This window comes from Pyxicephalus adspersus, chromosome 1 (assembly GCF_032062135.1).
Source record: "Pyxicephalus adspersus chromosome 1, UCB_Pads_2.0, whole genome shotgun sequence".
Taxonomy (NCBI): domain Eukaryota; kingdom Metazoa; phylum Chordata; class Amphibia; order Anura; family Pyxicephalidae; genus Pyxicephalus; species Pyxicephalus adspersus.
In genome coordinates, this window is record NC_092858.1 from 166550984 (window position 1) to 166576305 (window position 25322).

General features: G+C 36.9%; 1 protein-coding gene across 1 annotated transcript in view; it reads left to right on the plus strand.

Moving 5' to 3' along the window:
* SIM2 (SIM bHLH transcription factor 2) overlaps window positions 1-25322 on the plus strand; it is an 80344-nt gene that overhangs the window by 19844 nt on the left and 35178 nt on the right. The window contains exons 2-3 of the mRNA XM_072399531.1: window positions 15000-15082; window positions 21833-21922. Of these exons, the coding sequence (XP_072255632.1) occupies window positions 15000-15082; window positions 21833-21922 (173 nt within the window). The remainder of the gene's footprint in view (window positions 1-14999; window positions 15083-21832; window positions 21923-25322) is intronic.

Consider the following 25322-nt stretch of genomic DNA (forward strand, 5'->3'; position numbering starts at 1 on the left):
AATCCGGCACTCCTCAGGTCCGAAGGTTGACATATTTTTGAATGTCAACTGTATACGGTAGCTGTTTACCTGCCACAGGATTTGCACTTCGGTCCATCAAGATCTGAGTTGTGTAGAGATCACAGCCAACTCTGATAAAGCTGCAGACCTTATTTTTCTCCGCTCCACTTATGAAATACTTACAGGTCTTGTCCCTCCCACGGCCTGTGATTGGACAGTCAAGTCATAAGCAGCAGACTGATGAGATCATCTCTCTGTCTCTTTGCTCTCTCTCTACTGAATCAAGTACTAAAAAATATGTATACAGTAGCAGCTGTAGTGTGATTCCAAAAAGCAGAACCCAACTCTATGTCTGTTCTATTGCTTCAAATGCAATGGATGTGCATTAAATAATGGAAAAATTAAGCATGCGTTCAATGGTCATCCTTTGCCACGTTTGAAGAGTTTTCTTCTTTTAATAATTCCTCTTGACCTAAAAAATGTTGTGAATTCACCGCTTTCCATCAAATTTTCAAGTGGTTAATCTATAATATGTTTATATTAATCTCATAGTAAGTGTGTTATTAAGTGCGGTAGAAAGTGTGCAAAGTGTTGGAGCTGTGGCTTTCAGACATAAGTCGTCCCTATTTCACGCTATTTCAGCTTGAAAGCATTAAATGGAATGTTTTATGTCTTCATGAGCTATCCAAAAAAAACTTTTGGCAAATATCCTTCTCATCTCCTCCGCATAAACCTTAGAAAAAAAAAACCTGGAAGCTGAACTATGGCGGCCTGTCTGTGAATGTACGGGCTGTGTGTGCAGCATATCCAGGCAGGATGACACATGCAATCTAATAGCTTTATATTTATAAATAGAGTGTTATGGATATTGGATTACATTGCAGCTCTATATACTACACATATATATGCCCACATACATCCCAAACAGTATAAATTATTACTACACATGTAGATACTACATATGCATATACCACACCTGTATAGATAGTATATACAGAATTGGTGTATAAATGTTAAGTATATAAATATGTACTACATACCGTACATACATGTGTAATATGTACTGTATATGTGTACCATATACATGTGATTTATATATACAATATAGATAAGGACTGTGTGTATACACTATATACTACTAGGTTAATATCTTGACATATATATATATATATATATATATATACATATATACTAAACATACATATACCAGACCAGTATAGTATATATATATATATATATAGTGACTTCAGAAAGTATGCAGACCCCCTTCACTTTGTTAAATTCTGTTATGTTGCAGTATTTTACAACCATTTTATTTTTTTCTCATAATGGCAAAGTGAAAACAGAATTTTAGACAATGTTTTAAATGAAATTAAAAAACCGAAATATCACATTTGACAACATCTACAGTTTCTAATATCTTTGGGTATGATGTGTGTGTGTGTGTATATATATATATAGTGTGTTGTACATATGTAGTATATGTCTATGCTACACATACATGGTTTATACACATATATGGTATATGTATATATATATATATATATATATATATATATAGTATATATGTGTATATATATATTTATATGGTATATATAAATACACATATATATATATATATATATATATATATATATATATATATATATATATATATATAGTATATATGTGTATATATATATTTATATGGTATATATAAATATACATATATATATATATATATATATATATATATATATATATATATTTATACCACACATATACTACACGTTTTTTTACATATAGTGCATTATACAGGCACTGTCATTATCCCTGGGAACTGTAAGCAAACTGCATCCAAACCAATTCAATGCATAGTTAGTGAGAGTTGTTTACCAGCCAAACAATTTGTATCTCTACCCATCAAGTCCTGAGGATTACAAAGCTCATTTTCCTTTCCCAAAGCTTCTATTAACAAAGCTTTGTATTGGATCTTTAGATTGGGGATAGAATTACGGAAATGATGGTCCCCCTAAAGCCTAAGCAAAGATCCCATGATCAGGAACACCGAGGCTGTTAAGATGTAATTATAGAATGTAATGAGACAGATTTACTAATGGATTTGCGGGTAAATATTTTGTGTGAATATTTACTTCAGTTATCCAATCTTAGAAATAAGTAAACAAGAATTAGCTTTATTACCAGATTGTATAACTGCAGCATGGAAATCAGCTATAATTCATTGTTGCAATGTTCAGTATCTATGTGAATAGGTTTACCTTTCAAAAGATTTGTGTTTCTGTTTAGCAGTTCTTGTGAATTCTGAATCCAAGCCAAAAAGTTTAGACAAGTCCAGGATCTACCTTTATTAATAATATTAAACAAGATTTATATAACATATTACGCAGCGCTGTACATTAAATAGGGGTTGCAAATGACAAACAAATACAGACAGTGACACAGGAGGAGAGGACCCTGCCCCAAAGAGTTTACAATTTATTACCTTTAAATTGAATTGTACTCAGTATTGAATATGTACCTAAGCCACTTATTTTTTTTCATTGGTATGAAAAGCTTAGAATATGCTTAATATCTTTGTCATTTCTAATAACCCATCTGTGTCCCTATGATTGTATAGACTCCATGAGAGTTCATCTATGAGATAACAGGCAGCTTTTATGAATGCTAATTCACTTACAGTAACTTTCTTATACTGTTTATATGTATATATTTCATGATTGTTTTTGAATACATAGCATCATAAACAATTTTCTATTTCAATGTATTTACTTATAAAAATGAGACACAAGCAAAGAATATTTAAACAAAATGATAGGATCTAAAAGGTGGTACAAAACAAATGGAATAATTATAGTAAAATTATACTTAGGTTCATAGGCTGGTTGTAAAAAGATGTAAGTTCAACAAATAGAATCAATTAATACATTGAAAACCTGCATATTAAGAACCTTAAATCAGTGACTGATGCAGAGGAAGGCACAAACAAGGATAATTATGGTCCAATATGCTCCAACGGGGGAAAAACCTTTCATGTTCCCTAAAGGTTTGGATATTTCCCGGATCAACAGTCTCTGGAGTTAGTACTTATAAATGTTAATGGACAATTATATTCTTGATATTTAGGATTACTTTATCATTATTATTTTATTAATATTATTATTATTATTATTAATAATAATAATAATAATAATAATTTATTAAACTGTATTTTTATATTGCCAACAAATGAGGTGTTCCAAATAACAGTCAGATACAAGCAATGACACAGGAGGAGGAGAGGAGCCTTCCTGAAAGAGTTTACAATCCCCAGCTTAAAAAAATAAAATAAGAGCTACAACTAGTAGCATTTGTCAACTGTACTCCAGGCCAGCTATTTTCAACTATTGGGGATCCATAAGTGTTCATTATCATATGTGACAAGTAGGTATCCATACACTATGGGATGTTTTCACCTAAGAGTCAACTAAAAAAGTTGAATTTATTAAAATTCTTTAGAAAACTACGGCAGGGCATTCCTGATCACTGTTTGATTGATATATTGATTAAACATTAATTGGGAATGTTTTTTCTGCTCCCTGTCCTAAAAGCTGATGCTCAATAGAAGTATACCCTACCATTTACTATAACAACATATTCTTCCAGCTCAGTAGTTTTAGTAAACAGCAGTAACACTCCCATTGGTATAGTGATTGTTAGAGAATGGTTCCTGCTGTTGATGGGTGCATGGCGGTTAAGCAATGGAAATGACCAATATGAGGGAGATGGAGAACATGTATGGGGTCTTGGAACCATTGATTGTTTAATGGTCACTTTAATGTTTTATTACTCCCAACACTGCACATGTGTTCTTGAATAGGCTCAAGATGCAAGATGGAAAAAACATGGAATGGAATATGAGCCAGTTAGCCATCTTACACTAACCAATGGGTTCCTAAGATTTTCTTTTTTCTTACTAAAGTAATACTTCCTCCTTATGATCATTTAATTCCCTTTTAAAGCACAAAGAAGCCAAGTAGAGCGGATCCAATGTTCAGTATAATCCACTTCTCCTAAGGATGGCTCCTTTTACTCGTCCACGTCGGTAGGTTTGATATCTGGGCCCACAACTCGGAATAGCCCAGGGGATCATTTTCTGCCCTGACTTGAGGCGAGGGCACATGGATCCCTTTCTCTGCTGTGCTGGGACCTTCCATTGTTCTGGATCCTGTTACATAAAGGTGTTTCTGTGAGCACCAGAACTTTGCTGACACTAGGAGGAATTAAAGGGCTAATCTGGGCTGCTGAAAGGGAAACACGTCCTGGCTCTTTAACAACAGCAGGGAGAGGAAATCTAAAACATGGCTGGGCTATCCTGTAGCGTTAACTCATCAACTGCTGGGTCAGAAGAAATACTGGCAAGTGGGCTAGGTATTAGGTTTTTAGAGGACCACTGCCAGGTTCACATAAAAAAACACATCCACATTCCATCCCTCATTGCTGCACTTTTTAAATGATGGAGTGACCTGCAAACCCAGAAACACAACCCAAGTAGTTAGGGTTAAATAAGTAGTAGAATAGGGTTAACTCTTCCATTGCTTTAATGCACAATTAATCAAAAGGACAGCATAGGGATTCAGAAGGATTAACTATATCAGTGCTAGATTCACAGGAAATTGAAAGCATAGCCAATGGATTCTGACAGTTAACTATTTCAGTACATGAGTCCCAGAACATTTAAAAAGATAGCTTATAGATTCTAAAGGGTTAACTATTTCAGTGCTTGAGCCACAAGCAAAGCCAATGGTTTTTGATTAATTATCTCTTTTAGTGCTCAAATCACAGGCAATAAAAAAAATAGCCAATTAATTCTGAAGGGATACCTATTTCAGTGATTGAGTCACAGGAGCCCAAAAGGTCAGTACAGGTATTCTAAAGGGTTAATTTCTAAGGATTTGACTTACAAACAGTAAAAAGCATAGACAATGTATTCTGAAGGGTTCATTGTTTCCAGACCTGTATTCATAGGTCATTTAAAAGCATGGCTCAAAGATGCAATCTAAAGGACAGCCCAATGATTCTGAAGGAATAATCCTTCTACATTCAAAAGCAATGGAAAAGACAATGCAATATTTTAAAGTTTTAACTCTTCCAGTGCTGGATTTACAATGTAGTGAAAATGAAAAAACAAATAATTTTAGGGCTTGTATATTTTGCAAAAATCATGACTATTCACACGTGCCAGGAAAGTAGTGCATTGCATTATTGGTTTTCTTTAATCATGGTTGAGGCCATGGTGCTTTAACAAATGGTTTATTAAGAACTTATTTACCCCATTAACATTCTTTTTTTAGAAAAATTTTTTAAGAACATTTCAAATTACCGGCCAAAATCTGCTGTCCTTTTCCACCCCAAATTAAAGTACCGGTTTTGCATTTGTTGGCAAAAATAAAAATCCATTTAAATATTAAAAAAATTATAAATTTGTAAAGGTTAAAAAAAATAATATAGCCAATTCCCAAAAGTTGTTACTTTTCTAAAACTTTATAAACAAATGTCCGGCAGCCCCTTACAAGTAAATTGCTCATTTAAAGCCCCTTAAGGGTAAAATTAAAATTTTGGTTCCTGCCATTTTCCTAACCAAGGAAAAATTATTTTTTCCCCTTTCACCTTAAACACTAAAATTGTTGGAAGAGTTATTTACCCAATTTCAGGAAAAACGGCTACCAAAACTTTCATCCAGGATTTGTTAAAGACCTTTCCGGAAGGCCCTTTAATTATTTGGGTTTTTAAGGGGGGTTGGCCCAGGATGGTTGTGGGGTGGGACAAAGGAATGGAAATTCCAATGCTTAGAGGAAGCCGTTCCGGTGGGTACAAAAAAAAAAATTCCCGGCCGCGGGCCTTCTGTAGCATGCAAGTGTGGCTATGATGGAGCTCCAAGGAACCCAGGTTGGCAGCATAGCCACCCTTTAAATACAAATTGGGGGAATAATAAAGAACACAGATCAGGATTACATACAGAAACTGAAAAAAGTCATTTATTAAGAAACCTCCTTTTTCACTAGGTATAGAAAATATAGATTAGCGTCTGCTAGGGTGCCAAAGGAACACATGCAGCCCCCAGTCTGCAGGTTGGGAATTAAGGTTCTAATGAAAGAACGTTCAGACCACCAGGCGGAACCCAAAACTAATATTTTGTCTATAGAAATGTCTTCTGGATGATATTTTATGGTACCTCCCCTCATACTAGACATATTCTGCACAAGAAGAAAAACATGAGAATTATACAGAATTTCTGCCCCTTAAGAGAAGCCTGTTATGAAAGGAGTGTTAAAGCCATACAAAATCACTTGATGTTCTGGTTTCAATAGTTTGAGTTACAAGTCCGGAACATATATGCAAATCAGGACTTTTTCTAACTGCTAATGTGCATGGTTATTTCAGGTCAGTGATTTAGGAAACTCAGAGGTACTTTAGCCAGAGGGTCAACATAGAAGTCAAGGCATTTTCAGAAAGAGATCAATGGCAGCCCTTTTTACTTTAAAAAATCAGCTTAGTACATTTCAGGTGCATTGAAACAGATGCAGAATAGAACCCTTGCACTCTGTAGAGAAACAGTGATCTCTCTGCAGAGGTCCAATGCACCACCTGCTAGGTCAGGACTAGAGACAAATGTATGCTTCCCAATGGAGACCTCCGGCTCTTACCCAGCAAAAAACTTTTTGAACCTCTACAAGTGAGCACTGCCCATCCTTCCTAAATACAAGAGTCCTTTGCATTGTGCTACTTAGTTATTTTTATATTTTTGATGTGTTGCCTAGAAACACATTGGATTCATCCACAGTTTTTATACATTGCGCATCGCTGCAGTGTGACAAACAACAAATAAGAATTAACCTGACCCTGGCACATGACGTCTAACATATGCTAAAAATACATTGTGAACAATGCAACAAAGTATTTATCAAATGAAGTTAAGAGCACCTGTCTGAATGTGCATTTCAGAACAGCTAAAACATTGCTTAAGGATGCATTTACCTGTAGAGTACAGAATTGGTCTGGTAAAGAAAGCCTTGTATTTTATATGTATTAACCTCCCTAGCGGTAATGCTAGTGTGGCACGTGGGGTGAATTATCTATACCAAAAGCGGTAACCCCGAGCCACACTGTGGGTGGAATTGCCAAAGTCAAGTCTTACTGGGTCCCCAGGTTCCCACGGCATCCTCGATGGGCGTGATTTTTTAAGACTGGAGAAAATAGACTATCATGTATGAACCTGGGGGATCCATAATAATAATTCTGGTCCAGGATTGAAAACATTTGATAACTAATCTTGGAATATATTCCAAGTTTGATGGACTACCCCGGTTCCCTGATAATAGTCTATCTTCTCCAGTCTTGGAGAACTTGAATAAATTGGGCCCAATGTGTTTTAGGAGCATTTCAGATTTGCGGCTGATCACAGTAAACTACCGCAGGCTCAACTGATTTCCTAACTGTGCCCATTCAACTAAAAGGGGGTGGTTATGAATATTGTGAATGCATTTGCATGCAGCTGTTGATTGTGGTGGGCTTTCTGTAAGTAACAAGTCACTTCTGGACCACAATCAGAACCTCAACCTCATTTAGTCCGATAACAAAGCAATTGTCAACCTCTGTGGTTGACAGCATAGTATTTGACTATCGGTGTCTGAAAGCGATGAATAGTGCAAGTCTGAATAGGGACTTCGTCCCAAAGTGTTCCCCAAAATTAATTCTGAACCTTCCCTGACATACACGTGTCAGGTCAAATCTCACCTTCACTTTTGGAAAGCCCACTGACAAATGCAAAAGCCCCTAAAGTTTAGGGGTTTCTTCTACCTACAGCTCTGAGCAATGCCAACACGTTCCAGCTCAGTGGCCCGCTGCAAAAAACCTGCAAACTGACAACACCTGGGTGATGGAATTAAGTAGCAAACTTTACATATAAATCATAAAATGATTATTGTCTCTTCTGTATCTATGAGGTCCAAATAACAAAAAGTTGCATGACCTTAGCACAGAGATTCAGATTTTTTATATTCCTTTTTATAAAAGGAAAAACAAATTAATATCACATAGCACCCTGAATCACAATCTAAAAGAATAAGGGAAGGCACAAATGTTGGTTGAAGGGCTAAGTCATATGTTCTCTCTGCTGCTATAAGCAAGGAGAATTCCATGGCACAAAGCAGGCTGTAGTTCATGGCATGTGTTTTCAGAATGGGCCCCTAAAAAGCAAAATGCACTGTATAGAAATAATGAGAAATTTAGCAATGAGCAGATAGCTGTATCTCAGCTACAAATAAACTCCAATGATTGCTGTTTGTACTTTTATATCTGCTGTAAACACACTGCAGTGTAATGTGCCGGGTGCCTGCGTGTCACTTGTAACCATGGCTGTGAGATTTTGGATAACTAACAAAGAGAAGATTGGGTTGGGGGGCTTTAAAGCCAATAAAAAATGTATTTCCATTTTCTGTAATATTTAGGGTGTGAACCAAATAACAAAAGACAACAAAAAAATATTTTTGCTTTTTTACCCATATATTAAAGATAAAGTGTATTGACAATATTCACCCCTTCAAAATATTCACATTTTGTTGCTTTGAAGCCTGAAATGAAGATAAACATAAAGTAATATGTTTTCAAGCTGTGTTTACTAAATGTAACTTATAACATCAAAGTGAAAGATATACAGTAACAGCAATAGTTCAGAAAGAAATACAAACAAAATAATGAGTTTGGAAAAAAAAACAGAATCACTAAGATGTATAAAGAATACAAAGGATACAAAATAATTGGGTGTCCTATCACCTTCTCTATTGAATAGCAAGGTATATAATTAGTTCCCGTAATCAATTGTAATCATTTTATTTAGTTCAGCATAAAAATGATATTTGTGGAGCATTCCATTGCTTGGTGGTCCAACTAAAAGCAAACAGCCAGCTATGGGGGGTCATTGTCAAAAGAGCTCAAGGATAAAGTAGTGGCCAGACACAAGTCACAAGATCGATAAAAAAGGAATTCAAAGGTTTTACCAATCTCTAGGAGCACAGTAAAGTCCATATTGGTGGAAAATATTTTATTACATTTAGGACCTTCCAGGCTGTCCTTCCAAACTAGGTGGAAGATCAATAAGGAACGGTCAGAGAGGCTACCATGGCAAGTTTGGAGCAGTAACAGGATTTTATGTCATGGAGTGATCACTAGAGTTGATTAAATAAAATAAAATTGTCGGTTCACAAGGCAAAATCAATTATGAAGAATACGTCACTTAGCTTAGTGAATGAGATGAAATTGCTTTCATAAACCATCCAATGGAGTGCTTTTCCTTGCAGGACTGGATGCTTGTTCAAAGTGAACTATCATACCATTCACTAAGCTAAGTGAATTATCCATTGCAAGGTGATATTCATCTTGGTTCTTGTCTGTAAAATTGAGTTTTGTAACTTTTTGCTCATTGTAATATAATCAGTTTAGATTTTTGTCATTTCCATTAGGGCTCCTAAAAAGGTTGCTTGAATGTGGCATTTGCAATTATTGATGCCTGCACAAAAGTGTATTAATCCTTCTCCTTTTTTATTTCTTCATTCAATGCCATGGTCACCCATGCAGTGGAATGCTAGCTTCAACCCTTTTTGTCATTAGAGTCCCCCATTTTGACAATTACATCGGGTTTGATCTTAGAGACTGTATTTTGCTCCTCTAGATAGAACTGCACTATAACTTTTTTTCTATAGTCCAGAAAATAAGTATAGAACAAATACTTAAATTATAAATATTATTATTATTACTATTATTAATAATACAAATATACATAATTTTTATAGCACCAACATATTACGCAGCGCTGTACTTTAAATAGGGGTTGCAAATGACAGACGAATACAGACAGTGGCACAGAAAAATACATTGAATATTATTTTAATTACTATTATTCTAATAATTACTGCTCAATAACTTTGAATTGTTCATTTTATTTTTAAGAACAATGGCCATTCCATTGCAATGCCTTTCACCTCCTTAAAAGATTATTGCATACTTTTCTCCTTTAATGTTTTCCACATCAGTCCATTACCCTCACTATTACTTGTGTTGTTAGTTTTCTTTGCTTCTGATTCTTGAAATAGGTTGTCCAACTTTCTATCTTTAAAAAGAGTTTTTCCATTGCATTGATATATTGGGCCTGATTTATTACAACTCTCTGAGGCTGGAGAGGATCCATTCAGCAAACCTTGAATGGATTTCTTTAAAGTCATTTGCTATTTGTTAGCAAAAGTTTTCAATTCGGGACCAGATCCATTCCAGGTTTGCTGGATCAACTAACTTCACTGATTAAAGTATATCCTCTCCAGCCTTGGGGAGCTTTATTAAATCAGGCCTATTATCTTAACATTCTCAAGAGCTCATTCCTAGTTTTCAAATAGAGTATTTTTTCACTTATTGTCTTTTCAAAAGGTTTGCTTTATTCACTTAATCTTATTCATTCTGATTTTCTCCTGTCCCTTGTTGTATTTCACATGGGCTAGTTCTGATCTAGTGGATTTTATTGTTTATAATGCAATAATATGTGTTTGGGTGGCAGTCTCTTCTAAAGTGACTGACCACAACTCCTTTTTCCAACACATGCCGTTCTTTTTATTGGCTTGCTGCCAATTGTTCATCAGCCATATTTTTCTTTCTAGTCCCTGAGCACAGACAGGATGTAGTATACTACTTAGCATACAAGCACTTATAACACTTTCAATTATTTAGCATGGCAGTTGAGTCAATTGGTCTGATTTATTAAAGCTCTCTAAGACTGCCGAGGATACCTTTTTATCAGTGAAGCTGGGTGATCCAGAAAACCTGGAATGGACCTGGTTTGCTGGATCACCCAGCTTACTGATGAAAGTGTATCTTCTTCAGCTTTGGAGAGCTTTAATAAATCAGACCCAATGTTCTAGAATGTAGTTTGCTGGTGTACTGTACCACTAGCTTGGAGCCAGAGCTGTAAAATTGGTAAAGATCAATTACTCTTACCTACCAAAAAGAATGACTGTCATTTGGAGGTATTACCAGTACTAATACACCCCCAAACTACTCTAAAAGTACTTCATAAAAACCCTTAAAAATTCACACCATCTGAATAAATAACAACACATTTTCCAAGCTCATTTTCTATGAGCAAAATTAAAACTTTCCCCAATGGCTGAGTTTTTCCAACACCAAAATAACTTTGCTCACCCCTGTCTGTTGGCAACAACCTGTCTGATAACTCAGCCAACTTTGCAAACTCCAAGGAAGTAAAAAGGTTAGATAAAAAAGCAAAAACTTTGCTAAGAAAAGTTTGCACTATGTGCAAACTGCTACCACCTTTGCTAAATAATTACAAACTGCATTGAAATATTTTGGTTTCAATCCATGATTAACAAACATTTGGAATATTGGTTATATTTTAGCCCTTCTATATTGACAAATGCTTATAAAAGTTTATATAAAAACATATATAAATATTAAAAACACTTTAGTTTCCCTTTAAGAGGACCCGTCATATGCTTACAGACAAATATAATATTGAAAATCAGCTCATGTCCCAAAGTCTGAGGACCTCTTGAAAACATGATAGAAAGTAAGTCAGTAAGAGTATTGTAGACCACACTGCTAATCAATCCTGCATTGTTTCTGCTCCAGATCTGCTCTTGACAAGCTCGGAAAGAAAATTGACTTTCTTATTACGTGGTTGATTTCAAAATACTGCATCTGGGGTCAGGTCTCTGTTGTATTTCAAGCGAACATCTGTGCAGCTGCCAATAAACTCAGCAAAGTAAACTTTTTGCACAGCCCCGCTGGCTTTTTAGTGCAAGTAGTTACAAGACATATTTTATAGAGATGCTGTACAGAACGTTTTCCTTTCACAGGCCTGGAGCTTTCTTCTCTGAGCACAGCATGGTCCTCAGATTATATTTATTATGTGTATTTTAATATTGAGATATCATGTAATAAATAATTACTATAAAATTCACGTTCTGGAATGACAAAGTTTTATTTTTCCTGTGTATGGTTTATTTATTTTCAGCATGGCATTGTAGCCGAAGGAGTGTTGATTTGATAGCTAAATCAAAAAAGTATTCTGTAACAAAATTATTTTCCCTTCTCCTTTCTGTTGTCTCTTACTTTTTACTCTCCTCTTTCCTTTTCTTTTTTTTTTAATCTTTAATCTCATTGTCCTTTTTATTATACCACTAATATCATTTATCTTGTGTCCACTCCTCTTCTCACCTCCTCTTCTTTCTTGTTCCTTCCTTTTCCACTCCCTGCTTGCTACTCTCCTCTCTACTTTTCTTCTTTTTTTGTATCTTCTCCATTCTCCTCTTCCTTTCCATCCTCTTGCACTCCCATCCTTCTGTCCTGTCTTCTCTCCACTCACATCTTCCTCCTCTCCTCCTCCATTGCTTTCTTCCTCCTTGCCCTTTCACCCCTCTTTTTCCCATCACCCCTTTATTTCTCTCTTGTCCTCCTCATCCCTCTTTCAGTTCTTTTCTTTATTCTCCCATATTGTTCTTTACACTATTCTTCTGTCCCTTCTCTTTGGGCATCATTTGGTAAAGCACTCCAAGACTGGAGAAGATTAGCATAACACAACATTTCAAGCTCTGTAGACTTTAGATGAAGTTTACCAAGAACAGGTCCAGTGAAGTCTCTGGTGGTAGCCAAACATCTACCAACCAAGAGCCCTTGGGGAGATCTGGGTAGTTAAGAAAAAGGGTCTGATTTATCATAACTGATTTATCATAACTACCCAAGACGGGAGAAGATAGACTATCATGGGTGAGCCTGGGTGATTCCAATGATTAATATAATTATATAGTGCCGACATATTAAGCAACACTGTACAAAGTCCATAGTCATGTCACTAGTCGTCCCTCAAAGGAGCTCACAATCAAATATCCCTACCATAGTCAAATGTCTTTAATACAGTCTAAGGTCAGTTTTGGTTTTACTTTAAAAAATCAGCTTTTAATACAGCCTAAGGTCAGTTTTAACCTAACTGCATGTTTTTGGAATGTGGGAGGAAACCAGAGTACCAAGAGGAAACCCAAGCAATCACGGGGAGAACTTGCAAAGAAAGATAGTGTCCTGGCCGAGATTCGAACCTGGAACCCAGCATTCCCAAGGCTAGAGTACTACCCTCTGAGCCACCGTGCTGCCCAATGATAACATCCACCTTCCATCTATTACAACAATACAGCTGCCATTGCATTCTCCTTTCTGTTCTTCTTATTCTCCCATCTTGTCCTTTACACTATTCTACCATACCTTCTCTTTCTCCCCATTTTTACCCTCGTTTCTCTTTCTCCTCTCTGCTCATTTGACCTTTCCTCACCTCTTCTATGCTCTTTTTCTCCTTTCTTTGCAATTTTTATTTAAATTACTCTTTCAATAGTAATTCCTAATACCACCTACTTGGTGATTGAATCAGCTTTATATGTCTCCTTTACACCCTATTTGCCTTTCATCTTTTCTTCTCCCTCTTCCCATAGTATTACCAATAATAACACCCATTTCCCAAATATTACAACATGCAGCTCTCAATTCTTTTCCTTGTATACAAAGTCATCTTTTCTGCTTCTCTTCTTTATTAATGTTTTGCCTCTTTTAAACAAAAATCAAGCAACATTTATCATATCATATAATTGTAACAACAATTTTGTTAAATTCATACAAACTTCTAAATGCTTTATTTTTAATATATTTTCTATGTATATCATGCCTTTTATGTCTTTTTAAACTTTTGTATCTAGAAAAGATAAAAATAACATTTTTTGGAAATGTAAGAATTACATTGAGGTAATATACAGATAGGTATAATCAGGCTAAATTTTACTGAAAAAATAAAAAATTTCATAAAATAATACAAAAGATAAATAAATATCATATATATTTTAGTACACAGGAAGGGGTACTTTGTATACATAGATGTGGTTGTTTTTAGTATTATCTTACTTTGATAGCATCATCATATTTCGTAACGGCTTTCTGAATAGCTCCTTCATATAAAGCATATAAACATAACTCCAACATTTTAGGTAGATTGGTCCTATAACTGTCCTTTAATTATTGAGGATTATGAGGCTCTGCAGTAATTTGCCATGACACAAACAGCGACTCTTATAAACACGAAAAATAATCTTAAAGGTCAAACTACAGGGTCACATTTGTCAAACACAATTTTCCTTTTTATATATCTCACTTATTTCGATTCTTGTTTGCATGGATATAATTGCTGTTAAACTGAACGCCCAAGTTACAAACTGATTGTACCCCTATTTAATGTACAGCGCTGCATAATATGTTGGAGTTATATAAATACTGTTTAATGATATTAATATTAATATTTGTAAAGATTATAGATTGTATAGATATTGTATAGATTTACAAACTATGAGGTGGGAGGTATGGCTGATTGCATCGAAAATTGGAAAGATTTTTTAAGGAAATTGACAGCATGTTTATTTGGTAAGTTTATGTGATTTAGGACTCTATTTATAAAACAAGGACCCTGACATTCCCCAAAACATTTCCTGATGGGGATAAGTTACTGTCATTGAAACACATGGACCTGGATGATTTTGACGAGGGAATGTTTGAGGGAATGTCTGATTCCCTGTTTATAAATAGTGGCCTTAGTGTTCCTTGTCTGATTGATTTGCTTCCCTTTTACGTATTTATTGTTAGGTGTACATTTTTCACTATTTGCTTGTAAAACAAAAAAAGTCCTAGAAAAATAAGAATCTTCAGTAATTTACCAGAGCCACTGAAATCCCCAAAACCATGAAAAGCAACCTTAATTTCAACTTCATTTTCACAAAAACTCACCAAAATTGATGCCAATTGCTGCCATAATTTAAAAAGGAGAGAAACTTTTCATCGTCATTACAGGTTATACAAAGATTGTAGTATCTCTATATGTCTTTAGGTAAACCAAAACAAAATGTATAACTGGCTTTTTCTCTGCTCAGGTCTCGGAGACGCCTGGGGCCATCCTGCAAGAATTGGACCATTGGATAATGTGGCAAAGGAGCTGGGATCTCACCTACTTCAGGTATTTGTTATGCTGATTCACTGCAGATCTGCTGCAAACTGTGATTTTAAAACTTGGAGGAACGTGAAGAGCTCTGTTTATAAAACAGGGAATTTTACATTCCATCTAACAATCCCTGGTGGGAATCAATTACTGCCACTTAACATATGGACCTGGAAGATTCCCACGAGGGTATTTTTGAGGGAATGTCTGATTCCCAGTTTGATAAACAGTGCTCAAAGAGTTTATAAATAGTGCCCCAAATGTTTAACCAAATCTCATTTTATTACTTAAACGTGCAGTGGCTACAACATCATATGTACGGAGGAAACAGGTTTCAGCTCCCACAGGTTCTTCACGCTAATGATGATCAGCCTTCCTCTTTGAACCTCACATTGGCCAACTTTACCTTGAACTTTTATTTTTGGTAATGAATCAAAGTGTTGTCTAAGCACTCACAAGCTTTGTAGGCACCCCAACTGTGAGCCTTCATTCCAAGCTCAGTTTCTATGATCTTAGTACGATGATGGGATTCATTTTGCTTCACAAGCTAAATTGCAAAACTGTTTTATTAGTATTGAAGGAATAAAAGAACAACCTAAAGGGAGTAAAAAGGTCTCTAATGTACTGAAAAGGTCAGCTTCCTGCAACAAAAGAAACAATACAGCCATCATTCTGGTGGCCCGTGTCTTCTATCTCTTTTCCATTCCAGTGCTGCATCTTTCATCAGTGCCTTCAACCTTCAATACCTCTGGATGATGTTTCTTCTGCTGACCCCTAAGGTACAGCTCAGTCCTCCATTGATGCAGGGATTAGAAGATGAAACCATTGTATATAGGGAAGGACAAGGACATTAGATATTCCGCGAAGTAATAAATACTGAAGGCTGCACTGCTGGAATGGAGGCACAGTTGGAAAGACATCCCACCAAAAAAGTAGAAAGACTCTATTACCAGGGAGCTGCACTTTTCAATTCTTAAGGGACTTGGCAGAGTGGCCCTATTCCAGTACAAGCTGATGTTACCCATCTTCAGGTTTCAGGCAGAACTATTGAATGGCTAAATGTGCAAATGTCCGTCCTTTAAGTACCTTCTGCTTAGCCCTCAATTAACAGTACATAAGCGTGTGCCATGAATGGAGGAGAGAAAAGTCAGGTCACCAGCGCTGTTTAATGGCTGTTCTGTGTAACTCTTAGATATTACAAACTATTTGAAAGTTCTGTATGTAAACATCAACATTACATTTACCTGTTTACCTGAAGTTCATGGACATCAGATGATTTTTGAACAAACTGGATAACAAGCTTTGGTCGTACCATTATTTGAGAGATCTTGGAAGAAATAGCAGTTGGAGAGGTGAGAAGATGCTTTAAGCTGCCCCTGGAGGTGTTCATATAGACTCCTGTTTGTGCTCCAAATCCATCTTGATTTGTAGTGCTAGGATCCCAGGTTCAAATCTTGCCCAGGACACTATTTGCATGGAGTTTGTGTGTTTTTGGGTCTCCTCTGAGCACTTGGGTTACCTCTTGAACCACAAAGAACTAATGGTAGATCAATTGGCTTCCTCCAAAATTGGACTTGGACTATATTGGACATATTGTACTTTCCACTAGGAAATACTTAGTGACATGAGTGTGTATATGTAGCTATGTAAAGTAATATGTTGGTGCCATATAAACACATGCTAATAATAATAATTAGCTTGAGTGGACATTTTAAAGGATGCATCATGCCTGCATGCCAGACTGCCGATTATGTGTTAGTCAATTGACTGGAGTTCCCCCTTTATATATAATAATTATAATCATAAGAACATGCAAGAAACTGTTTTCTACTTTTCACAATTTTTTTTTGTTTTAATAAAAATGAGACTTTGACATAATACAAACACATAAGTAGATATCAAAGTCTTTCCTCTTTGTACAGCAAATTCAGTTTATTTTCCTTTTCTTATCCCACCTAGCCTAAATATTTATAGGGATTTTACTAGCTTTTCTACATACAAGTGCGTACGCTCATAGAAGCATTTAATCCAGTGCAATTTTTCATTTGTGGTTTAAAGCCCTGTAGGTTTGCCTAGAATGTTACCATTATATGTAGAAAATACATTGCAGATTGCAATAATCTCCCCAAAACCCTGTACAATCTCACTCACAGCAATGTGTTTTTCATAAAGACACACTGTATTCTCTGTTCCTGTTTAATAGCTTGATATCTCTCTATTTCTTTCCATTTCTTGCAAGAGTTTGAACCAGTTTTATTGTTTCATCAAATTTAAATTGCCCCATGTTTTTTAGGAGATGCTGTAAATTAAAGTGAATGTAAACCTTGGCAATGAACATCTCTTATTTGCTTTCTTCTGGTCTGTCAAATATACAACTTAAGAGTTTTCTTATACTTGTTTAAAAAGTGCAAAAAGTCCCGTTATTCCTGCCAGAAATCTTGGGATGACTTACTGTGCACTCCATTATACCTATACGACACTGCAACAACACATCTTCTTTATTCTGGAGAAGAGAAAAAGACGTATTCTATAATCCAAAAATAATTCCTAAACTAGGTTGGCAATGTAGCTTCTTAGTAGTTGCAGCAATTAAAAAATTGAAAACTAACTTAAAAAAGAATAAAATGAAAACAAATGCATCCTTCACAATGGTTGATCGGCTGCAATGTATTATGTATTGGTGCTTGGGTTAGATATGTTAGATAAATTCAGGAATACTTTATGTACACATAACTCACTTCCACAGAAGTAATGTTCCTCATTGCTTTCATTACGTACATTATGTTGTAGAGGTCCACCAGCCGCTATATACCCATCTACGGTATATTCATTGAGCGAAAATACAAATGCCCTTTCTAATGGGTAAATGGCCTTTTGAATAGGGCTAGGACTCTGTTTTCTAAATTTACTTCCCAACATCTGGGAAATCTTCAGGTTTTATGGCATGCATTATCACACTTTTGCAAAGGATTCTGTAAATACCTGAAGATCACCTTGCAGTATTCCTCATCTTACTAATACCAAACTAATGGTCAAACAGAATACCTTCAAACCCTAGAGTTTGCTCACAATAATCAATAAAATAACAATTCAAATTATGCAGAAAAAAGGGGACTTGATGGGCACATGAGTAATATCAAGTAACAAAAACTTTATATTTAAAAAGTATTAAAACACCAATAAAAGATTATGCCATTTGTCTTAACATCCAAGACGGCACAATCTAAATATCAACATAACTCATAGATCACACCATAATACATCAAATGAGTTCACAGTTAACAGTATACCATCTCACAACATTAAAGGGTGTCTCGACGCGTTTCACAGTCAATGCCACTTCTGCAGGATAATAACATTGAGAGATCTAGATTTCAATAAATTTAATATTATATACAATAACTATTGTTCTTCAGCACAGCATATAATGTTTTTATGAAGTCAGCAAAAGAAATACTTACAATTACTCATAGCATATATCATACATTACAGTATCTTGACATCTTTATCCAAGTATATACAAGGCCTCAAAGCAAAGAGCTCATGATGAGGGTAGGTGTAAACCGACAGGCGATAACAGAGAGGAATCCCTGGTAGAAAGAAGGATTTTCTTATTGTTGCAGAGACTATATATATATATATTTTCAGTCCAAGTTGCAATAACTTTGCCAATCACTAGATATATAAAAAAAAATAACAGTTTGAAATAGTCCCTATACTTTGTTGTCCACAGCAAGCTTGTACGTCTTCCTTTTTTCTTTTACATTCCTCGGATATTCCCACACTCTGTTCTGTGTTGGAGGAGTTCCATCAAATTTGGTGCCAGGCGTCAGGCATTTCTCAGCAAAGTTGACCTTAGACATAAGAAATCTGCAGATTGACACCATATATCTACTGCAACTCAGGTATGAAGATTCATCCTTCCCCACGAAGAATGTTATATTGGACTTCAATCGGTGCAAAACCATTCAATCGGTGCTAAATGTAATCCAATCTGCTACAAAAGTTCACCAACCTGGACTACAAGATTTCTCATGGAGTATTTCAATAATGCAAAAATGTCTTATTGAGTGGAACAATCCTAAGGAAAGAGCCCTCAGACAAGAGTCATCTTGTCTGATAAAGAAATGTTTAATCTCATCCCAGAGAGTAGTCCCCAGATCAGGAATCCCCATTGGAAGATTTTTCCACTACTATTGCTCTGAAGGCAACTCAGAATGTTAAATTTCCACTTACCTTTGTTATTGGTGACAGTGGTCACTAGGAAAAATAAAGAAGATGAATATATTTAGTGGGAAAGCAATAAAAAGTTGTTGGAGGGTCTAACCCTGTTTTACTATACAGGTACTCCTCACTTTATGACTTACCCGTTTACCGACCATCCGCACTTACGAATGGCTCCTCCGATGAATACACTGTACAAAACTGTACAGTGTAATCCACACCGCTCCTTCTCTTTGGTCTTGGGGTGCCTTTTGCTTAACGACCAGGTCGCAGCAACAAAACCTGATAACATCTATATCCATAAACCCCCCAAAAAAAAGCTTGCCTATAAAAAAAAAAATAACCATAGCTCCTGCCCTAGCATTAATATAACCCCAGCCCCAAAGAACTCACAATTACCTTGGTATTGCCAAAACTATCAGGCCATCTTACAATGGAACTGGCATCGACACTATCCAATTTCCCTGCCAAAAACAAACAACATTGGGTACTTGGTGCTGAAAGCAATTTTTTGGACTTATTTTATTGGTTATTAAATACTCCTTTACATAAATCGATTTTTTATTCATGCTTAGTGGCCCTTTCAAGATGCTTTGTTAGTTGGTTTGTGCCAAGTCTGACTTAAGTGAGTTTTCTACTTCATTTACGAAATAACAGTCCATGCTTGTTTTGAGGCACAAACCTAAATACAGAGGTCTCATGTAAAAATTACTTTTTGTGTTCATCATAGAATGAGAAACATGAGTCTTTAAGTATATAATGATCTCCATATGCTTATAACAGAATAAAACAGTATGATACGTGATACATTAAAACCAGAACTCTTTATGTCATTGAACTTTTGTTACATACAGCAGCTATAAAAGACGATTGCTGAAAACTAAATATTATTTAAAGGGACAATCCATCCAAAACTCTATTTGAAGCCAAAACGTTTTTCTTTTTATTTTGGATAGAGTAGTGAATAGGTAATTCCTTCTTTTATAGTTGTCACCAGAACAAATGTCCTCGCTAAAAGATTTCCCCTCTATTTTTTCTTTTGGTGATCACCTAACATTTGGGATGTTTCCTCATTTTCAATCCCTGTATCAATGAATTTCAGGACAAATAAATAGGTGGATCCCCTCAGTGGCACACAGATAGCAATAAAAACCTAATCTAGTCCACAAATTTGTACATAGAAACCCAAAAGTTTTGTTGCAGATGGCCTTTTGGATGTCTTGGATGCTCCAATAGTAAGGACTCTTGTTATAATTCCTGACTCTTTTCCCTACTTTTTGAGTTTCCTGACCACCAGTGTCTCCATGTTACAAAATAAAGTTAGACTCCAACTGGCGGTTTCGGACATTGCCAACGGTGACTACAACCACCACTGCTGGAGTTCGCCACTGCCCTGTGTAGACTGACTTGCGGGGTCCTGTAGGCAGAGGAGGGTCCCAGGCCCTCATGCAACCACATATGTTGCATCTCCCTATGTCTGCCCTTGCAAACAGACAAATGTTGATTTTTTAATATGTAATGCCTTCAAATTCCCATACACAAATTATGGTATAGATCAGCGGTCGCCAATTGGTGGTCCATGAGAAGAATTTGGGGGTCCACGGCTCTGGTCGGTGCACCCTCAAGCAGAGTCAGGAGAAGGACCCCACTGGGGGGAGGCACCGGCCAGAGCCATGGCTCATGTCCCCCGAGCAGTTCCCAGGCTCGGGGAGTGGGCGGGCTGTGTCCCTGCACACAACCAGCTTACTCTCTCAGGCTCAGATCTGCGATGGCAGAGTGGGCGGGGTTATGGTGTTATGACGTCACAATGGGGGAGGTTCCTCCCCTTTGATTGACAACCGGCTCTCCGCGCATGTGAGGTCAGGAGCCAGTAATTTTAGTGGTCCGCGGGACCAAAAAGGTTAGTGACTTCTGTTATAGATGGTTCTATGGTTTTTGGATGTGGAATCTGCTGATTACTACCAAACCTAACTTCCATATGGTCTTTTTTTAAGTTGTCTAAAGGTTCTAGGCTAAGTCCTAGTCTTAAATTGCCTTAATGATGGGGATGATTTGACTGTAGACATTTGTAATTGAATCCTATTAATTTTCCTGTTAACATTGCTAACAATTCCTCTTTGTTTCAAATAGATTTTTTTAAAGAAGGTTATTTTCCTTTTTTAGTATAACACATTAAAAAATTGAGAAAAACAATTGTAAAAAATGAACAACGCACAGTACAATAATAGAAACAATGGCAACCAATCCCAATAATATGTTAATACATCAAGTCACGCTCTTTTGTTAACATTCCTGAGATGAAATATATTAGAACAGGATTTGTAGTCTCATTGAGTGCGCAAGTTAATAAAAAACAGTTTAATAAGAAAAACAATATTAAATAAAAAATAATCAAAAAGGGAAGAAAAGGGGAAAAAGGGAAACACTTGGATGTATCCTAGGAACTGCTATAAAAAGGTAAGGGGAGTAGTGGCATACAAGTAGCCAGGGTCGTACCTCTTATACTGTAATACATCGTATTAAAATGACTATTTTTTTCTACAGACCCTTGATGGATTTGTTTTTGTTGTTGCATCGGATGGAAAAATTATGTATATTTCAGAGACAGCTTCTGTACACTTAGGTCTGTCACAGGTAAGAACCTATTTAAAAATTGCAAGAAAACACAGTACACCTCACATTCTTATTTTTGCATGGGAAAGAAGGGGTTGTATACGGCTGTATTTTCTTCCCCTTCACCCCACTGTCATTATGTTTGCCAGTGGAAACAAGGAGCACGAAATCCTGTGCACACTCTGTCAGGGGTGTCAAACTCAAATACACAGTGGGCCAAAGTTAAAAACTTTGACAAAGTTGTGGGCCAACCTTGAAGTTTATTGAAAAAATTGAGGAAGGTATAAAACCTTTTCATATGGAAACAAAGAGGTTTTGGTTAACATTCAATCTGGAACAAGCCTATAATAGAGAAATAGCACCGCTACTACAATTCCCTGCGACAATAAAACAGTCAAATATGGGGCTTAATGTTATGAGTGGCTGGAACTCCCACTTTACTGAAATACCACCGCTACTACAATTCTGTGCGTCTATAAAACACTCCAATGCGGGGCCATGCATAGGCAGAGAGACCCCTGGTCTATAGAGGCGAGTGATGCTGGGAATTGTAGTAGCGGTGCTATTTCAATGCAGAGGCAGACCAGCTGCAGTTTATATTTAGAATTTCTTTAGGCGCCAAAAAAATTCCTTTGGGGGGCCAGATATGGCCCTTGGGTCAGAGTTTGGCACCCCTGCTCTATGTGATGATTTGGATCTTACAGTGCTCAGGACCTTCTCCCTGTTGTTCCCATAAAACACTTGGTCATATATGTAAAGCAGCAGTGGTAAGTGACTTTGGTTCAGGTTTCCTGCTGGGCCCATTATACATCCCACTAATACATTGTGCACATCACAACATACCCAATGCAGTAAATTTTATTCGATTGGCACCCTTTTAAACCCAGACAGTGAAGTATAATTCCTTTGCATTGCCTTGCACAGGACTATTCATACGTTGTGGTGCATTTTTCCATTCATTAGTGTACCATCAGCTCATCCAAATTGCCCGGGCTGGTCCAAAATTATGTTCCTGGGCCTGCACACCTGCTGTGGCCTTTATAAGGTGTTACCACTGTCCATGTTGGATTTTTTTACTTTTGTTTTACATTATGAAGAATCCAAATACCGGAACACACAAAGTGGGTAGGAGCACTCTTTAATCTCATTTGGAATAGTATTATGGTTGGAAATCTTACTTTTTGGAATATCCAAGGCATAAAATAAGCCAGGCTAAGATCGTCCACCAATCTCCAAACACGAATAAGAAATAGCACCTTTGGGAAGACTTTCTCTTTAAAGAATAGTGATAAAAGCTGAGACTATTTACAAACCGAAGACGAGTGTTTGACCCTGTAACAAAATGATTGAAATTACTCTGTATAATACGTGTGAACATTGAATATCCATACCGCGTCCAACTACATCACATCTGGAAGCGATTCCGTGTCTATATGGTAATCTGCGCGTGCCCCCCAGAGCCCAGATAATAAGGGAGATCAGTACACCGAACAATAAAATGGACCCCCCTCCCTCCAGCTACGGAGAGGTCTGTGTTTTGTATGCCTGACGATTTGTCATGTTCAGTAAAACCTCTTGTCTTTACAACAGCGATTTGGAGCTATAATAAATCTTTTCTTCTGTCAGCAGAAAGATATTACATTTGTGTGGCTGAAAAACAGATAAAGGTCTGTTTGATGAATTTGACTTCTTTAGACCCCAGGGGGGATTGCAAGGAATCTTGTATAAATTTATTGTGTATGAACCAGCACCGGGCTTTAATATTGGCTCTGTGAGTAAGACATTGGAGAAATTTATGTGCAAAGAAATGTGGATATATATTTAGATGCAGAGTATACAAGGCCACCTATTAAAGTCTCATTCTATCCAAAAGTCATGGATGATGGTTGGGTAAATCAACCTGCAGAGGCAAAAAAAATCTGCGCTGAATTCCCACTGACAATACATGAACATTGTGTTTGTGTGGGAGGTTCGGGGTAAAGAGGACATTATTGTCTATCCTAGCCTAAGGAAAATCGGGTTTGGGGTCTTTACATACCAATGTATTACCTCTCACAAGAATAACATTACCCCTAACAATGCCTTTGTCTTCTCTTCATAAGGAAGTAGCTATTATTTTGCAGGCATTGTGCCTGATTTATTAAAGCTCTCCAAGGCTGGAAAGGATACATTTCCATCAGTGAAGCTGGGTGATCCAGCAAACCTGGAACGGATCTGGTACATGATCCAAAACATTCCCTAACGAATACCAAATGACTTTTAGGAAATCTATTCCAGGTTTGCTGGATCACCCAACTTCACTGATTGTATCCCCTCCAGCCTTTGAGAGCTTTAATAAATTGGGCCCAATAAGTGGGATGATGGATCAGAGAAGGTACATCTTGGATTCTCTTTATGTGTCCTCTGAAACCTCTCAGCTTTTGAATAGCTACAAGGTAACAATGTTGAAGTCTAATTACTGGAGAGGGGAGACTAAAGCTGCGTACACTCTTCCAATTTTTGTCGTTGGAAAGGATCTTTCACGATCCTTTCCAACGACAAGGGAGTGCACGATGCATGAACGGTGCTGTACATACAGCACCGTTCATGATCTATGGAGAGGGGAGGGGGAGAGCGACGGAGCGGCACCCTGCTGCGCGCTCTCCCCTTCCCTTTCATTAGGATCGGCTGTCGTCCATCGTCCGTGGATCCGGCAGGTCGGTCGTCCGGACGATGGACGACACCGACACGACAACGACTGTACACACGGCAGATTTTCGCCCGATAATTGGCCGATGCCGATTATCGGGCGATAAAAATCTGACGTGTGTACGTAGTTTAAGGGTTTCCATCTTTCTGCCTGCAACAGGTTTATGATATAATCTCAGTGATTTGTCTAACCATTTAGACAAGAGATTAAATTAGTCTTTAGGGAACCCCTGGTATAATTACTATATCCACAGCTTACATTAGCATGGTGATCAGTGGGAAGAATTCCTCTTACATTGCTGGCCAGTGGGAAAAATGTCACCCTTACAGATTGCTAAAAAAGATCATTGGCGTCACTTAAACTGACATGAGAGCCACAAACTGCTCATTGCTCAAGGAACCACTAGCAACCTGTGATGGAAGCCTAGGGCTCCACATAACCCTGGCTGAGAAACACTGGCCTAATGTATAAAAATCAGTGTATGGTCACCATTAGGTTACACTTATGAAAGCATTGCATGCCTAGGTGCTAGTTTCGACTGCCCTGGCCAAGTGAAACAGCAGTTGTCCAGAATGGGACTTTCCAGGATTGTTCCACCAAGAAATAACCAGTCCTAGAGCTGTCCGTGCATAATTTTGTTTAAAAACTAAACTGCATCTCTTTCTGGCATGAGTTAGGTTTTATCTGTACCCTGGGGAGCATCATCAAGCCACAGGATTTTAAAGCCTAAGC